The sequence below is a fragment of the Labrus mixtus genome, chromosome 20 (genome assembly GCF_963584025.1).
Source record: "Labrus mixtus chromosome 20, fLabMix1.1, whole genome shotgun sequence".
NCBI lineage: Eukaryota > Metazoa > Chordata > Actinopteri > Labriformes > Labridae > Labrus > Labrus mixtus.
In genome coordinates this window covers 19328237-19346862 of record NC_083631.1, presented here as the reverse complement: position 1 = coordinate 19346862, position 18626 = coordinate 19328237, and the positions used below count along the sequence as shown (strand labels likewise).

Genomic DNA, 18626 nt, shown 5'->3' with positions numbered 1-18626 from the left:
TATTTTTGGCAGTTCTTCTAGATTCCCACCGTTCTTTCTCACACAAAGGAGCAGGTACCGAACCTACTGCTGGGTTGATGCCCTTCTACAGCCCTGTTTACCTCTCCTTGTGGAACACAAATATCCATATATATATTAAAATACTTTTTGAGTGGCCTAAGTGGTCCTTAATGATCTTTGTATTTCATGATATCTATCTAATTGATAAATAGATCTTTAAAAAAAAAAAAAAAACACCCACAGATGATGTAAATTACATGCACATAAAACGTTCAAAAAAAAGTTTGTGTTTTTAGATGACCAGTATATCTCATCTTGTCAGTATCTCTCTCCACACACACATCACTCTAACAAAGATAGAGAAACATACAGTGCTGATAGAAACAGCTTTATTGAAGCCTGAAAGATGTGAACACATAAACTCTACATGCATACTCATTCAGACACACACACACAGACACACTTACATACCACAGGAGAGAAACAAACACACACAGGTGTGACCTTAGCATCCTGAGAGAGGATGAGAGGAGTGTGTTGGGTGTCACCAGTTCCCCCTCCTGCATCTAATCGAGTGAACAGGCCAAGAGTGTCAACGCTGGACTTAAAACGGAGGACGAGCAGCGACTCACCAAGGTTTGGATTTAAAACTGTTTTATTGTGTGTGTAGTGAGATGATAGAAGAAGGTATTTCTTTGTGGTACCATTATTAAACTGTAAACGCTGAAAAGGTAACGTCTCATTTAAAGGCTGATTTTTGAAAAGTAGATAAGTCATGATGGAAACTAATTAGTGTCTGTGTTTTCTTGTTTCCATTTGATAAACTGATAAATCAGCCGATACAACACGTGTAATGGTGAGTGGAAAAAAAGAGAATTGTTAGAAAAACTGAACTGAAATTTGATCGAACTTCTAAGTTAACTTGCTTCTCTTCTTCAGCGACCTCTAACAGCCCCTTCCTCTGCATCAAGCAACCCACAAAGTAAAGGCAATGAAACAGCTACACTTAAAGATGTTCGTGCTAAACCGTTGAGCAGAGTTTTCTTGTTTTATTTTTTTTTTATTTTGTTGTTTAACCGAGCAGCTCTGCTGGGGAATCATACATACAGTACTTCATCAACCTTCATGTTAACAAAACACAAGTGTCTTTTGTTAAAACAAAAACACAAAGCAAGGTAGAAAATGTTTCCGTACATTTTTGTATTAAGAGAGAGAAATGATTTCTATTAAAGCATACGACAGTCTCTCCTCTTTCATTAAATAAATTCAAAGTGCCAGTTCCAGCTGGAGACAGCCTCAAAGGATGCGAGCGGAAATGAGGGTTGAGATGGAGCAACGCTAAAAACTGTGAAAGCATTCACGAGAACCTATTGATGGTATCCCCGTTGAAAGAAAAGAAACACCCCAAACCATGTTAGATTCCAATCAAAATGATATACAAGCTGGAAACTCCCCTCGGAAATGGTCACACATGGACACGGGCTGCTGTTTCCCACACTGGCGGCTTTGACAGGGCATCAGAACATTCGCCCAATAGTTGGCAAACAGATCACAGATGGAAAAGAAATAAAGGCTAGCTGATGATACGGCTTATTGACTGCAGGGAAGGGAACTCCTCGTTGTCCCTGTTGTGCAGGGTCTTGTGGGAGTTGAAGTCTTTGGGGGCCAGTACCTGTCTGCAAGTGGGACACACCTGGCAGTCCAGCTCAGCTGCTGCGTTGTCCGCTGTGGTCGGCTTCATCCAGGCGTTCTTCTTGTTCTTGTTCTTCTTTCCTCCGCCGGCGCCGGACTGCTTCTCCAGCGCCTTACAGTCTCCATGGGCGGTCAGCAGCTCCTGCTGCTTGCTCGTGTCCGGCAGGAGAACCAGCAGCTCGTTGAAGATGCGGTTGAAGTCGTCGCCGAGCAGCTCCCTACAGCTGCAGTGGTACTGGGCTGCTGATATCACACCCTGAGAATCCAAAGAGAGAAAGGGACAACTCAAATAGATATATTTAATTACTAATGATGTCACAGCCGTAGAGAGAATTAGGTTTATCTTGAAATGTTGTGCGTCATTTGAATGATTTCCTGTTATTAAAGAGATGTAGTTTCTACTTTTGATTTGCAGCATTTAATCAAATTTGAACTTCACTTTTTATTGATTTAATTTGTGTTTATTTGGATCAAGAGTGCCCCTTTAATTCGTCCTGCTATCACTAATTGATCCGGCTGTCATAAGCAAGTACAGTATTTTTTGAAGAACTAATAAGTGTTTGTTATTATTCATGCACAAGAAATGGATGAACATGAGAACCTGTCTGAACTGCGCGGAGAAGTTCTTGAACTCGTTGAACTTTGACTCATCGTTGTGGAGGTACTTCCTGATGGACTGGATCAGCTCCAGGTTCCTCTGGTGAAAGTCCTCTGGTACCAGGTAACCACTGCTGGATATCTTGGGGGGTCTGAGAGATTCAAGGGTGGGGGGGGGGGGCGCACATAAACTCACTTTGCACCTGACAGAGTCAATGTTAACATTTCATAAGTAGCCTGTTTGTATGAAAAAAAAAAAAAAAAAAAAAGGGGAGGTTGTCTCACATGTTGACTGCAGAAGGAGCCGGCTCCACCACGTTGCTGTTGAGGGGGATCCCAGTGAAGCCTGGGGGAGGTTTAGTGGCTGAGACCCCCAGGCCTGGTGGAGGTGGGGGCACAGCGGAGGATGGGGCGGGAGCCGAGGACTTCACTGGGAAGGAGGTCTTGAAGCCTGAAAGATAAAAACAGTGAGCCCTCTTAGTATTTTATATTGAGGCAGGATAACATGATCTAAATAATAAAGACTCAGGGGGCGGCAGTAAGGACTTGGGTTGAGAACTTTAGGGTCGCTGGTTCAGTCCCGGTACCAATAAAATATGGAAATTTACACTAGTTGCTGCTGAAATAAAGTAGAGAGTGTTAAAAGTCAAAGTGCTTTACCTGGTGGAGGTTTGTTGGCGATGAGAGCAGGGAACTCTTCCTCCTGTTCCAGAGGGGGGTCTGTGTTGGGGTTTGACTTTACAGCGACAGCCTCTTTCGTTATTCGTGTAGATTTTTCCGGGTGACCATTAGTCAATCCACTTGTAAGAGGTGCTGTCACAGTACCAGACGGCTTGATCCACGTTTTCTCAGGTACGTTCTCCTTCTGTGCTGCCGTTTCCACTGAGATTGAACTCGGCGTTTGTGTGGTCCCTGACGCCGAGGACACAGACGCGGAGGGAGCGGCGGTGTTCTTCGGCGTTTTTTTCTTCTTGCTGGCTTTAGAGGCAGATGGGTCGTGGCTGGGGGTCAGGTCGGGAGTGTTGGAGGTCGCCGTGGGAGGTTTGCTGTTGCCTCCTTTAACCGTGAGCAGAGAAGAGATGTCCAACATGGTGGGCACCGAGCGGAACTCCTTCTGCGTCAATCCTTTGCCATCGTCATCCGAAGACGGCGGAGAGCGAGTGGACGCCGCTTTCCCATTCTCCCCTACTTTTTTTTTCCTGCGTGAGGACGACGAGGTTGACGAGGAGAGGAGCTGAGGGCCGGAGGAGACGGAGGGGACCTGAGTGGGAGCTCTGGAGGGAGGAGGCGGTTGAGCGGTGGGTTTAGCTACAGCAGTGTGGCCCGACCAAGCCGACTTGTTGCCGGCTGCGGTTTTTAGGGGCCGGATTTTGGAGACGAGAGCGGGGAAGTCCTCCTCGTGGAACGAGGAAGTCTTCCTGGGTTGGGCAGAGTACGCCGGGGTCATGGGCGATGATACAGCAACAGCTGAGAGGCTCGGGAAGTCATCTTCTTTCAAAGCCGTTTGGACTGCTGTTACAACCGCGGGAGCTGGTTTTACACTGAAGACACAGACACAACTCAAAGTAAATATTTCAGCGCAGGATGGTTTATACAACGAGGATTTCAGCTTGTACTGTGAGTAAATTAATTACATGGATGCGGCTGCTGTGGCTCCCAACACTGGAAAGTCATCTTCTTCTGGATTATTGCTCTTCATTGTTCTTACTGTGAAATAGAACAACAACAATAAAAACTCTGAGTGAATTCCTGATTCTGCTGAAGACTACAGGCATCCAATTAAATGAGGCAAAAACACACCTGGAGGTTTGCTTGTTGGTTTGATTTGTCCGGTCCGGTGTCTGGGCTCCTCTGGTTCAGGTCTCTCCGTTCTCTCCTCTCTGGAGTGTTTGAGAGCACTCCTCTCCTGCATCGCTGCCCTCTCCTCTTGTCTACGCATGGCCATGGAGGCCCGCCGAGCAGCTGCCAACTCCCTGTCCTCTTCCTCGCTGTGAGGACAAGAGCACAGTCACATATCGTACACTTAAAAAGCAAAAAGAAACCAAGCATCACCTGTTGTTTCGCATAAAGACAGCTAAATATAAATACTAAAACAGATTCTCAATCGCATTGTGAGACACCCAAAGATCCCCAGCCCTACTATTGACACTTAAATAAGTCACGGGTGTACAACTGGTGCATCCTTGTGCACATAAAGAAGCTGCTTCATACTCTTCTATGCTTGCCAGTGTGTTTTCTTTTTCTATTTTTTGAAATTTTCAGGAGTGCAGACTCACCGAGAGTATCTCCAGCTCTTCTGTCCTCCCTGAAGCCGTGCTCCTCTTCCGCCACGATTTTGACGCATCTCCTCATAGTCCTCACCCGTCACCATACCTACGGACACACTTGTGTTTACTCGCAATCACAGATTTCAAACCAGTTATATCAACAACAATCCTCTAGAATAGAGAGATTGATATCTTTTTTATTATTATTATTATTAAAAAATAACAATATGATCACTTACCATCATTTCTCCTCTGTTGTCTTGGAGCATAGTTAAACTGCAGGTCGATGTGGCGGTTCTGCCGCGCCTCCGCTCGGTTCTTGCTGTGTGCTGCGGCCTTGTGGGCCTTGTAGTCGATCTCAGAGCGGAAGGCGTGGGTGAACTGTTCCGTGGCACAGCGGCCCTCCTCACACAGATAGTGACTGTCCCTGAAGTGCTCGCTCAGGTACGGATAATCACTGTTGTTTGCAAATTCAAACTTTCACAGTTAGTTTTGTATTTTTAAAGACGACTCATAAACACATTGTTTTTTTTGTACTTAAAACTGAACAGAAGTAGCATGCAAACTGTAATACCAAGTGTTGTTTTATACACACCTGTAATATTCCTGTGAGCCATCTGCGTCACAGAAATGACAGAAGTAGTGGTCCCTGCGCAAATGCTTTAGCAGCTCATCGTTATCAAGATAGCGGTCGTCACAGAACTTGCAGAGTGGGTGTCCTCTGTGGCTCGTGTCGTCCGGGTCTCCATGTGCTCTGTGACGTGCAAGCTCCTTCCGGTTGTACCACTTGCGCTCATGAGAAAAGATCTGGAGGAGGATAAAAGTTTAAGTTCTCTTACAGCTCTACTAACTTAAATGATCCAGTCTGATGAGAGATGTTGTAAAAATGACCACAGAGCCTCATCAGTATACCTTGAGATGCTTTGAACAGAGCTTGCAACAGAAGAGTTCGTGCTGCTTCCTCATGTGCTGCTCCAGCTCCTCAAACTTTGAGAAAACTTTAGGCTCCGAGCAGCGGACGCACTCTGGCAACAGCAGATGCCTGAGGGAAAAAAAAAGAAAGAAGCACACCATGAGATAACCCAATCAGAGCAAAACAAACAATGCAAAAGAGCTCCTTGTTACATAGGAAAATGATATGGAGAATACATTTGATAAAGATTTGAAAAGCAAAGGCAAACTCCTGCACATTGTCTAAAACACACAAATACATTTGCAGCATTCCAGTGTGCATTCTAGTTACAGCTTAAAAAACAAAATATGACAGAAGATTTTTACGTTTTTCTTTTTAAGCTTTTGTCCTTGTTGATACGACTGATCATAAAAATAATAGACACTATGTCAATTGTCTAAATTACTCAAAATCTGACTAATTGTCATTGTGTAAAAACTAGCAGGCTGCTTTCTTGTCATTACAAACTTTCAAAAGTGTTAAAAAACAAGCCGGATTAATATAACAAATGGTGCATTGAAATCTACAGAATGCAAAACAGGAGGCTTTTCCAAATGTGTAGGGCTAATTTTAGTCCCAGTAGTGTTATGAACAGAGTTATAAATCTTTTCACTGTGATTTATTTAGCACGCTGAGTTGACAAAAGATGCTTCTCTGACCTTTTAAGCATGTGTGTGGCTTTCCATCCTACAATAATAAGCTGGTTATTAATCTATTTGCACTGTTAAAGCATTTTTTTTTCAATCAAACACAGACCTATCCATGTTGGTGACTGTGTTTCTGTTAAGCCCTTACTGAGATTTCAGCTACTTTTTTAAAGGCTATTGGGAATAAATTAACAGACACTGGTTGAGCCCCTGTTGATTGTAGTTGTGATAATTTTGACAGATTACATTTCTACAGTCACTAGAAAATGAAATCATGAAGTATGGAGCAGAGCAGTACCTGTACTGGGCATAAATCCTTTCATCACCGAAATAGATATCATGCTTCTTCTCACAGGTGAACTGCTGGTAGGGCAGACTCGAGAAGGCGTCCACTTTTTTAACAAACACCACCTGAGAACAACAGGAGAGTCAGACCACAAGAATGCTGAACTTCATAGGATGAACAAAGCTAGTGTGCAGGGTGGTAAAAAAAATAACAAGATTTTTTATTCAGTACTGCATGGGTGGTGGCATATGGAGTCATATGGGGAAGTATTTATCTGACAGTTCAGAAACTGTCAGATAAATAGGAAAGTCTAGCTATAACTATTTTTGACACTGAACTTTGAATATTTTAACACATATATTTTCCAATGATGACCGCACGCGCTACATTATAATAATAATAATAATAGCTTTATTTATATAGCACCTTTAAAAACAAATGTTTACAAAGTGCTGTGACAGACAGAGCAAATACAGCAAAAACAACAACAGAACAGAGATTAACAGAGAGGGCAAAATTGTAAAAAATAAATAACAGGAATGATATGGAGTCAACAGGCAGGTATGGAGAGGCGGTTCAGTACAGTGAAGGAAAATTAGTTTAAAATCAATCAGGAGAGAACAAAATTTAAATTGAGGGAGAGTGGGACGACATCACATCACAGGCTGTAAACACAGAATGAAGATAAACAGAAGGGATAAACGGGACATTGGTTAAATGAATAAAGCAACAGAGAGCTGAAGAGTTAAAAAGATAAAAGGAGGAGGAATTTAAAAAGACTAAGAGCAGGTTTTTTTTGTCTTGTTCTATTTGTTTTCTTTCTCCTTTGACTCTTCTTCTCTTTCTTTTAATCTAATTTTTTTTTAATTATTATTATTTCATATAACTAACTTGTTTGTTTGCCCTTCCTTAAGATGTTAAATATCGTAGAGAAAGGGAAGAAAACCTTGATGGAGGGAAACATTTATGAATTTATGTCATACAGATCCAAGCTACCCTAGTTTTACTTCAAGCTAATTTTAAACAAAATGTAAAACATGTTTCTGTATTGTAAGTGTTATTTTTTTTAGAATTTTCACATCACTGGGGGAACACAACCTTTTTGACACCACACCACTTATAAAAATGTAAAATATTATGTCATCTTTATGTTGAATATAAAACATGTGTACTGTATGCTAAGACATGATGACAATAAAAAGTAATTAAAAAAGAGCAGTAAAATGAATACAGGAAGGGATACATATAAAAGGCTAAAACATTTAAAGAAGAGGAAGATAAAAAGGGTTAAAAGCAATTAAATTAATAAAAGGAAGGGTTAGATCTTTAAAGGAGAAATCAAGTCTATACAAGTGAGTTTTAAGAAGTGATTTAAATTAGGGTGTATTGGCAGATATTGACGACCTTAGTGATAGGACACTGTCCAGCCAGGTTGACCGAAGTCCATTTAGCCAGCTGTCTACATAGTTCCCTGTACCTGAGAATAAGCCCCTCCCCCCAATAAATAAGGTACTGACAGGCAGACAGACACGCATTATGCCCAAATAGGTCCAGCACCTGAATAGAAGTCGTGTGAAAACCTGCTTTGACAACAGGTTTCTCTGCTTTGACAGTTCAGTGAATAACGAAACCACGCCGCATTGAAAATTAAACATGATTAAAGAAACCAGAAACAAGAAAATCCATTCAACTCCAGTTCAGACAGACGAACTAACTAGAAAGGCTACATTGACGGACTCGCTAATGGTAGCTTTAACTACCTTTGCCGAGCTAATGACAGCGAGATACGCAGCCTAAGCAGTCGGTAGACACTTCTTGTGACTTGTCGTGTTTACTGGATATGTATTTTATTCATTATGAATTCCGCTTTCATTCTCATTTTCTACGACAACGCTGCCAGGACAGCGCGGCCTAGTTAGCAACACCGAGCCACATCCCCGAGCCACAGTAGCGATGGAATGCCCACCTTGTCGAGCTCCTCCCGGCAAACAGCGCAGTACTTCTGGTCGCACAGCACTCTCATCTTGGTGGAGCAGCGGTAGCAAACCGGATGGTCGCATTTTCCTAAGGCGAAGATCTCAACTTCTTGGCAACACAGGACGCAGTGCTTCTCTGTTTCTTTGGTGCTCGTTGAATCCATGATGGTGTTAAAGGCACAACACAACTTTAGCACGATCCGTTAGCAGGGAGAGTCAGAGCCGCTGAGTTGCTTACGTAATTATGACAGTCTGAGCTACTGTCGCGTTACGTAACTGCTGTACCGCCGATGTGTACAGCATGAGGATGGACCATCTCACATCCGGTTCGCCACTGCTTACACCTATCCAGCAACATGTGTATTAGCAGTCTCTTACGCCTGATCCACGTGTGTACCAAGGTGTGTGCAGGACACCGGGCCGAGTGTGAAGGCTGGGTTGTTCATTATAAAATAAACTGTAATTTAAGAATTATTAACTTGTTCCTCAAAGTAAGAGAAAATTTATAATTATGTATGTACATGATGTGTACTGCAAATAATGCAGAATTTTGGGAGAGGAGAAAGTTTGTTGAAAGATATTCGTTTTAGCTCTGTTAATTATTAATTCATTAACTACTAATACTTGGTATTTTCTCAAAACAGTTATTTATCCCATAAGATTGAGCTACTCAGTATTTAGGGTAAAGTTTCCAATCAATATGAGAATCAGTAGCTTTGTCTCCATGTGTCTTTTAATGTCCAACAATGTATTTTCTTGTACATTTTTATGTTTGTTTATTTCTGCTTAATTAAGAAAATAAAAAATGTGGTGGATTGGGTTGGTAAAAAAAAAAAATATTGTTATTATACTCTCCCATTCCTGAGACTGTTTACTATTGTTAACCCCCCAACCCCGAATCAGATTATTATCATTTCTATGTTGTTGTTTTTTTTAGTACAGTTTTGTTTATTAGTGACATAGATACCACAATGTGAAATTACATGAGGAAAACATATTTCTGCATTTTGTTCATTGGTCTCCATCTGGCCTGTTCTTTTGTAAAAAATGACACATGTTGTCTCTCCATAAATATATAATCTTCTTGGCTGATTATTATTCTTATTCTCAGAGAAGGAAAAAGCAGCAGCTTACTTAAAATTTGTGAAATATTTTATTGGTTAGAGTATTTATGGCAGAAAGGACAGATTTCCAGGGAGGGGAAGTCTGTCAGCAGTGGTTGATACAGTCAGTCAGTACAAGTGTCCTTGTTTGTGATTCTTCTTTCCAGCTATTGTTTCTTGTAATGGTGGGGGCTCATTCCCATGACTCTGAAGGTGCAGCTGGCGATCTTCTCATAGAGAAGGAACATGAGAGCCGCAGTCAGCACCGTCTGCAGCAGCTTGGCTTCCAGGCCTTTAAACAGACCCAACATACCAGACTTCCTGTTGGAGCAAATCAGGATTTAAAGCACAAAGAAAGATCTGTATGATCATGCAAACACCACATGTAAGGATGCTGTCAAGTTTTTAATCAGCTATGTAATAAGTGTGTGTGCCCACCTCACTCTGTTGACCAACAGACACTTGATAGTCCTCAGACTGGTCAGTAGTCTGGAGTTGTCTGTTGACTCGTTGAACTGACCAAACTGTAGGGATTTTGGCAATTTTTACATTTTTGTGATGGCAAATTATTTTGTTTGTCTTTCAACATTTCAGGAAATCAAACAACAAGTGCACGAGTAAACAAAAAGCCACCAGGCGCAGACACAACACCTACCCTGAGAATGGACTGTATAGTCTGCAGTGGGTACGTAACCGTGGTAGCAATAGCTTTGGCAACCGCCCCGATGATGAAGACCTCTATGGATGACAGCTTGAGGAGGAACAGAGGGAAACATTATTGTTAAACCATAACATAGAACCAGTGGCAACCAAACAATTAGATTACAACAAAAAGTAAATATAGTGTGGAGGAAGCAGTTTTAGGAAAAAAAAAGTGTCATCATATGGGAGATGGAATTATTTATAATATACCACATGAAAGTTCCCAGTGTGTAATAGATTGTAAGTTTCATTTTCTATGCCTGAAAATATCTGAGCAGAAACGAAACTGAAACAATGGCACACATCTGAAAGACATGTGATTTGTTTTCCTCGACGTAACAGTTTACTCCAACGCGGTCTGCAACAATATTCTTGTCCTGACAGAGAAAACGGATAGTATGCTGCAATTTTTTCTAGGATGGTGAAGGGATGTTTCTCCCTTCTCTGTCTGTGATTGGCTAGTACACACTAATTATGCAAGAGTAGTCTAACTCGTCAATTTTTACAACAGAGGCCGTTTATCCTCTGCTGGACGGGACACTTAAAAAAACATTATTAACAGTATACAAACTTCTACACCACTACACCACTGGGTAACTATATACTAAACATATAAACTTGCAAACTGGGAGATTAAGTATTGAATTTCCAAAATTGCTTTTTCAAGGTTTTCAAAATGCATGTGGTGTGAAATTGTGCAAACATGTGGTAAACTCTTTCTCTTGTGGTTAAACTCTGAAATCATGTGATCAGAATTAGCCACTCTCTGCATAGCTAGTGTCTACTCATCCAGATGATCAGATGACCTCCAGGATCTCCCCTCCTTTCCTTTTCCATTTGTTAATTTGAAGCACATCTGGGCTTGTATATTATCGATAATTCCTCCATCATCTTATTCCGTTTCCCACTCACCTCCCTGGGAACTCCTCTCCTCAGATGCCTCTTCAGGCTTTCATAAATCATGAACTGTATGCCAGGGTTCAGCACCAGCAGCAGGGATGGGAAGGTCCCGTTCCACAGGGCTCCCACACCCTCATCACGGATGATCTGCACGAAAGCATCTGCCAAAACAAAAGACCAAATAAGCTGCTATTCTAAAAGAAAGGAGTGGTATTAACTCAAGAGCGATAGAGTATAAAGGTGACAAACCGTGTGTAGTGAGTAAGAATTAGAGTTTGTTTATACAAGCATATCAAGATGACAACATTTTACCCAGAATGCCAGAGTAGTTGGTGGGCCGTATGTCTGCGTTGCGAAACTTGGAACCCTGAAGCTTCAGCCTGGTGTTGACGACCCACAGAGGAGTGGTAACGAGTACATTTATAACACCTAGAAGCAAGACAAGAACCCCCAGAAAGAAATGGCTTTGATTAGTGTCCACGTCTGAAAGTGGAGAAGTAGTGTTAGAAATAAAATAAAAAAGGTACATGAAAGAAAACGAGATAATTAATGAAGTGGACTCTCGTACCTGCAGCGATCCCTATGAGTAAGTCAGTGCTGGGCGCTGACTGTTTTCCTTTAAGCGACACGGCCTTCAGGCTGTGGAAGCAGTAGAAGTAGACAAAGTTGGAGCAGCACAGGCTGCAGATGACAGGGAACCAGCCTCTGTACGGGGCTAATCTGAAGGAGGACAAACACGTCTTAGGGGGCCTTTCAGTGTAGTGGACATATCTTTTTTCACCTTTTTTAGTGTAGCTGGCTATTTGAAGCATTTGTGATGTTTAAATGTATTTTCAAAATGTTGATGTGAGGTCAAGATAGTGAAACAGTAAGGGCCTAAAATACAATCAACCTCAGCAGGGAATAAAATCACAAGAAAAACTGTCCAAATGTGGGGTATTCTGACAAAGACATGCACATCAAAAAAATAAATACAAGTAAAAGTATTTTACATATGATAACATAAAACTAGGAAAAGATTCAAGATTTTGCTGGAAAGCAACTGAACCGAGCCCGCTCTCATCTTTTACTCACAGTCCTTCTTCTTTGATAATTTCTGCCAGAATGGCGTGACTTGATTTGGCCTTCCTGTTTTCATCCACTGGACATAAACAAAACACAGTAAACAGAATACATCACATTGGTTTGTATTGTAACACCTTATCAAATCACTTTTATTGCTGTAATAAGGGGTTCATCATCATACCTTGAAGCCTTAGTCTTGCAGTATCAAGAGGGAAGAACACTGTCATGGCAGTCACACTTCCCTAAAACAGGACACAGTCAGTATTCAGTAATATATGGAATAAACTGAAGACCAGACTCCATAGACCATTCTGACAACTAAACGAGAAACACGTGGGTACAGCTCAAAACAAACCAAGAAACCAAACATACTGAATTCCCTGGATGCTGATAATACAAAATCCAATTCGGCAAATAAAGTTGGTTAATTGTTGCCGAATCTAAAGTCTAGTTAGAAAAAGTAGAGATTACCAATTTATGCGTCAAAATTTGAATGAGGTTTTGAACGGAACATTAAACAGCAAATGAACGCAGACCTTGAAACAGTCTGTAATCACACATTTAATAACCTGAATGAATACTGAAAGTAAGATTAACTCACCATGGCTCCTGAAAGAGCGTGAACCAAACTCTCGTAAGAGAAAACTGCGTCACTCATTTTGAACGGAGTGATAAACTTATTTAACGCTTTGAACCTTTGAATCAATTTGTCAATTTAAAAAAAACATAAAACACTTGTTTTGCCCTCACTCGTCTTCCTTCCTGCTGTTATTGATGTCCCGCCCCTTGTTGCTGACCGACGTTCTTCTACGGCGACGGGAGGCATTGTGGGTAATGTAGTTTGTAGCCGAACTGTTCCGTGAGGTTTGTTTTGTCATCTTACTGCGATTAATGTCTACCCCGATTCTTATTTGTCTTGTTAGAGTTTTTATAAATTTCATTAGAGGTTTTATACATTTTATTAGAGATTTTATAAATTTCATTAGAGGTTTTATACATTTTATAAATTTCATACATTTTATTAGAGATTTTATAAATTTCATTAGAGGTTTGATACATTTTATTAGAGGTTTTAACAATTTTATTACAGGTTTTTTGTAAATTTCCCCATTGTGGGATAAATAAAGGATTATCTTATCTTATATATAACGACCATGGGCATGAAAACACTTGTACTTACCTTGATTTTGCTTTATGCAGTGCATTGCACTTTCAATATATTTTGACAGGATTTGTAATGAACATTTGCCAAAAATTGAACAGAAAATCTAATCAGAAACCTTCCACGCACGTATGTCAGTAGAATCCTTTATTTGCAGTATGAATTGCATAAAAAGATCGATTATCTATTCAGTGTCAATGATTCGCAGCAACAAGGGTTGCATATGACATATTAGCTTGACTTAGACTGTCAGCAATGGCTTAGACTGCAAATATTCTTGGCAGCTGTTAATAGTTGGTCCGATGTGTTTCCTCCAAGTTTCAATTTTCTTGACATGGCTTGTTTATTCAAATAGATAATAAATAAATAGCTGACTAGCAAATCTCGCTGGTCTCTGTCTGGCATGCCCTTCTCACACTGATCCTCTGTTTTTGAGGAGAAGCTGCTCCTGGAATATAAATGGAATCAATATTCCAAAACAAGTTTGATGGTCTGCAAATACTCCAGCATGGCCCCTGATTGAAGCTGTGTTCTGGGGGGTTTATTTTCTACGGTTGTTTTTTCCAACCCCCTCCAAAAAAGAGGTGAACCAGTCGATGCAGCGTGCAGTTGTGTCCTGATAAGTGAGATGAAGCATGCTTAAGATGACTTTCATAAGAAGACATTGAATTCATAATTTAAAGAAATTAAAGTCCATCAGTCTCCAGCCCATTCACTCAGCCACTCCTGGCATTGCCTCTCCTGCTCCTCACTCTCCTCCTTAGTCCTTTGTTTCCTGCCGCCTTTCCTCCTCTCCTCCACTCTTCTCACCCTCTCTCTTTCTTCCTCTCTCCTCTTCCTCTCTTCCTCCATCCTTCGCTCCAGCAGCGCCTCCACCGTAGCCGTCAGTGCCCGTAGCACGCGCTGCGGCAGCCACTTTGGATCCACGGTGGGGAGAAAGGGGTCTTCGGCAGAGACGAGCAGGGGCTGAGGTTCCAGGGGGATTTGGAGGAGGTGAGCATGTAGCATCATGCGGTAGGGGGCTTCGTCTGCCCCCAAGCTGTAGGTGAAGTCCCCGACAATGGGGTGGCCTATTGCGCTGCAGTGGACCCGTAACTGGTGAGTTCGACCTGGGGGAGAAAAGGTCAAGATAATGGACCTCCACAGTTTTCTGCTTAGTATGTTCAGTATCTAAAAGCACAGAGAGGGGCTTCATACATTTAATCAAATACAAAGGAAGACCATCCAGGCCAAATAAAGAAAAACAGTCACATTATGTTTCGAAACAAACTAAAGAAATTCTGCATTTTTTCTTATGAGAATAGAATGAAATGGGTGTTGTTACCTGTGAGTGGCTGTAGTAGCACCTTGGTCACAGCGTCTCCTTCATACAACCCGTGCTCCAACACGGTCAGCTCAGTCTGACAAGGCTTTGGATTCTCACAACCTGACGGGAGATAATAAGGTGTCACATGCGGATCTCTAAAATGTAAAAGTGTGACGGGTTTCTGTCAGACTGGATGAGTTTACTGAGACGGCAGGGAGTGTAAGTAACTCAAGACTGCATAATTTTCCACGCTACAAATCACCTTAAAACCTGTGTCTATGTTTATGTCCTTTTTAATTTCAGGTGTGTGATGATGCCCTCCACATCCACACAGATAAATGTCATTTTCCCTGTAAATTTAACAGTTTAGATCTGATCTTGCTGTGACAAAAAAAGTGAATTACTCAACAAAATTAATCTTTACCTGTCAGGATGTAGAAATACAAGACACACACACACACACTTACACACTAAAAGCTGAGCCAGGTTTATTTACCTTCTGTTCCCTCGATACACATCATGTGTGTTTTCCCCTCTGAAGAATTCTTGCCGATGGGGAATTCCAAAGTTTGGGTCTCTTCTTCCACCCATCCACGAACCTATAAAGAAAGAGAAACTCAACTTTTTTTTCTCCCTTGCAGTGTCACATACAGACACCAGACATGTACATATAATATGGTATTAATAATCTTTTGTGAGCACATTTGTCTCTGAGTTTTGCTTCTATACCAGGGCAAGGTAGGCTTTGGTGGCGGTGCGATCCTTAAAGCAGCGGTATGCCCGACCAGCGGCAGCCTTGTTGAGGGCGACACAGAGAGCACCACTTGTGGAGAAATCCAACTGATGACAGAACCTGTTGAAAGAAGAGGAAGACGACAAAGACATGATAAATATAAGAGCGGGTCATCTGCTAATAGAGAGATTGACAGTTTGATCCTGGATTCCTGTTTCCTAGTATCTTTAAACAAGACACTGAACCTGTCACTCTACCTTTAATGAAGGTGTGTGTGTGTGTGTGTGTGTGTGTGTGTGTGTGTGTGTGTGTGTGTGTGTTTGTGTGTGTGGTAAAAGGGCTATTACTCTCTATAAGTACGGTGTCAGAGAGCAGACGCAGTTATTATAATTGTGATTCTAACCTGAAGCCGTAGTAGGTGCTGGGGTCTGCCAGCTCAGGAAAGCGGTGCCGAAGCTGCTCCTGCACGGTGAGCTTCTCGTACCACATCTTGCTGTCAATGCGGATGTCCCAGTGTTTGTCCACGATTATGAAGTCATCACTGTGGTGAAGCACACGCAGGCTCTCCAGGCTGGCCGGCTGTGTGGTCATCATTTGCAGCCTTTACCTGACTCGACTCAGACGGCCCTACAGAGACAAAGTAGTTCAATCAGACGCTGTGTAATTATGGGGTGCCGGTTGCCTAGTGGTTTGTGTGTGCGCCCCAAAATTACAGAGGCTATAGTTCGCCAAGTGGGCGGCCAGAGTTCAAATCTGACATGTCAATCAATCAATCAAACTTTATTTATATGGCACCTTTCAGACAAATTAAATTGCAGCTCAAAGCGCTTAACAAGAGTGCAGAAAAGTTGTTGACAAAAAGTAGTTTATAAAATAATTGAGAGACTAATGCACACCAATAAGAATTAAAAAAATATGTAAAAAAATAAAATACGACACATAAAAGCAACAAGATATTAAAATAAATACACAAGAGGAAAATATTTAAAATTGTCGTAGGATAAAAAAGACAATACAGTACTGTTAAGATTTGAATTGGTATAAAACACTGAAGACTGAATAAATGAGTTTTAAGACTGCGTTTAAAAAAAAAATGTGGCTCATTCCCCAATCTTTCTCCCTGATCTCTGACTCCACTATCATATCTCTAAATAAAGGCATAAAAATAATCTGTGTAATTGTGACAAAAAGTGTAGTAGGCATTCAAAGCCTAAGTATTTATTAGGGAGACTGCTAACCCTCTCTGCTCTATTATTACTTTCTTATTGTAAATGACCTGAAGGGATTCCTTATGGAGATCATTCAAACTTTCTTTTTCAGGTCAATCTTTTACGTTTTCATCAATCACGAGTATTGATTTTAATTCTAAAATGCAGAAAGACAAGGTTTAGTAAATATTATTTCCCCTCTGGAATGAAGATGACTTCTACAATATGACATAACAGTGCAGACATTCAAATAAAAAACAAATACTGTAATTAGCTTTGTGTAAGTGTACTTAGTTTCCACATGGCTTGAACACTAACAACACAATTTAAACACTGGTACAGAAAATTATAAAAAATTATAAAACTATTTAAATCGCTTTAAAACATCTGAGAAATAAGTTTTAGTTTAACTATCAGCAAGTTTTTCTTTCCGTTAGCATTTAAGCTTCACTGATTTAGTACTAACTACAACCACCCCGAAAAAGCAGCTAGTTAAAGGTTTATGTCATCATACTCCAACCAAATGAAAGAATACAAATAATAGCAGGCTTTAAGAAATAAGCGGCGCATATTTACCGAATGTAGACAACATGAAAAAGAGAGAGATGTAAACAAAACAAGTGCTACCTTGAACTGCGCAGCCGCGTCTTCTTCTTCTTCTACGATGTTATATGTCGCCTTTTTCTTCTTCTTCTCCTAATAGAATTTCGGTAGGAAGTACACTGAGAAGTTTAATGCTGCCTTCCTCAGTTGGAGTGTGTAGTAAATCTGTTTGTTTTTTTGTTGCTACCGGTCAGTTCAGTTGAAAGAAGACATTAATGACATTAATGACTGCTCAAACAAAGTTATTCGTACTATCCTGAAATCTAGGTTTTCCCATGATTACCACAGAGGGCTGCATACTAAGTTCCCAGAGTTAATTGAGCTTTCTGTTCTGACTAAAGCACATTCCAAATATATTAAGATGCCTGTTTTCACCTAAAGTGAAAGAAACCCATTTTAAAATAATTCACCAGATTTATCCAACTGCTGCATTTCTCAAAAAAAGGTTAAATTTTGATGTGGACCCTTCAGTGCTTTCTGTGGTGAATCTGAAGAGACTTGTTTGTATTCTGTCCTGTGTCTCAAAGATTTTGGGTCAACATTAGATGTTGGTTGTCGCAAAAAAATAATAATGATATTCCATCTTTTGATACTTACAGTATTCTCTATTTTATGGATAATTTAAACCCTTCAATTACTGACATGGTAAATGTTATTTTACTCGTGAGTAAATATAATGTAGTGAGTGGAGAAACAGCAAACCCTCCTTTGACTGGTTTACAAATGATTTAAAATATTTTTTCTTATCTCTGGAAAAAAAAAGAAATCTAGCAGGACTGCTAGAAAGATTAGTGCTGACTTATCGAAATTCTTGTTGTTTTGATTTCTGGCCCTTGTTGATTTTTTTTGTCCTTGCTCCAGTTTGTTGTCTGCTGCCTGATGTTTTCTTTTGGAAAAGTTTGATTTTTATTTATTTATTTTTATATATAATCCCCCCCTAGTCTTGATTTATGTTTGAATTAACTTGTTCCTGTGTATTTTGCTGTTGTGTGTTCATCCTATTTAAGAGTTTGTATACATTTTTTTTGTATATGTTAAATTTGTCAATATATACGAAAAAAAAAAAAAAAAAAAAATGAATGACTGCTCAAACCAAATGACGTATTTTTGTAGGCCAAGCCGGAAGTAGCATCGCCATGTCTAGGCTACATGACTATAAAAGGTTAAAAACCCGTTACACACTGCCTCACTTGATCAGTTCATGTTTGGCTTCAACACGTTTTTTTTGTTTATTAAGTTCAGTCTCCTTCAAGCTTTTTCAGCACAGCATCTGTCGAGGTTCTTTAATGTTTTTTTAGTAAGACTTTCTTGAAATGGTTTTCTTTCTGTAACATTCAGTGACAATAAAAAAAACTGCTCAGAATCTGCATTAAGGGGAGGAAAACAAAAAAACTACTCAAACATCTTCAGGAAAATAATTTCCTGTG

General features: G+C 40.5%; 3 protein-coding genes across 4 annotated transcripts; all 3 read right to left on the bottom strand.

Annotated features, from left to right (window-relative positions):
• Nucleotides 1-1015: 1015 nt before the first annotated feature.
• On the bottom strand, nt 1016-8662 carry znf598 (zinc finger protein 598). Its single transcript, XM_061065486.1, has 12 exons — nt 8408-8662; nt 6454-6566; nt 5469-5598; nt 5152-5363; nt 4796-5013; nt 4566-4662; nt 4090-4277; nt 3924-3996; nt 2950-3830; nt 2575-2740; nt 2294-2441; nt 1016-1948 (listed from the first exon to the last, which is right to left on the bottom strand). The coding sequence occupies exons 1-12, from the start codon at nt 8579-8581 to the stop codon at nt 1574-1576; spliced, it is 2775 nt and encodes a 924-aa protein (XP_060921469.1). The 5' UTR covers nt 8582-8662; the 3' UTR covers nt 1016-1573.
• Nucleotides 8663-9551: 889 nt separating this feature from the next.
• On the bottom strand, nt 9552-12967 carry slc25a17 (solute carrier family 25 member 17). The gene is made up of 9 exons (XM_061065487.1): nt 12789-12967; nt 12369-12429; nt 12197-12263; nt 11691-11842; nt 11435-11551; nt 11135-11283; nt 10176-10271; nt 9959-10044; nt 9552-9841 (listed from the first exon to the last, which is right to left on the bottom strand). Exons 1-9 carry the CDS (start codon nt 12843-12845, stop codon nt 9688-9690), a joined length of 939 nt encoding a protein of 312 aa, XP_060921470.1. The 5' UTR covers nt 12846-12967; the 3' UTR covers nt 9552-9687.
• A 516-nt stretch (nt 12968-13483) lies between these two features.
• On the bottom strand, nt 13484-17258 carry rpusd1 (RNA pseudouridine synthase domain containing 1). 2 transcript variants are annotated; one of them, XM_061065858.1, is made up of 6 exons: nt 17224-17258; nt 15792-16015; nt 15385-15508; nt 15152-15254; nt 14674-14775; nt 13484-14458 (listed from the first exon to the last, which is right to left on the bottom strand). In XM_061065858.1, the coding sequence occupies exons 2-6, from the start codon at nt 15980-15982 to the stop codon at nt 14046-14048; spliced, it is 933 nt and encodes a 310-aa protein (XP_060921841.1). In that variant the 5' UTR covers nt 15983-16015; nt 17224-17258; the 3' UTR covers nt 13484-14045. The 2 variants fall into 2 exon arrangements, with proteins under 2 accessions (XP_060921841.1, XP_060921839.1); XM_061065856.1 differs by having other exon boundaries at nt 17173-17245.
• Between the last annotated feature and the right edge of the window lie 1368 nt (nt 17259-18626).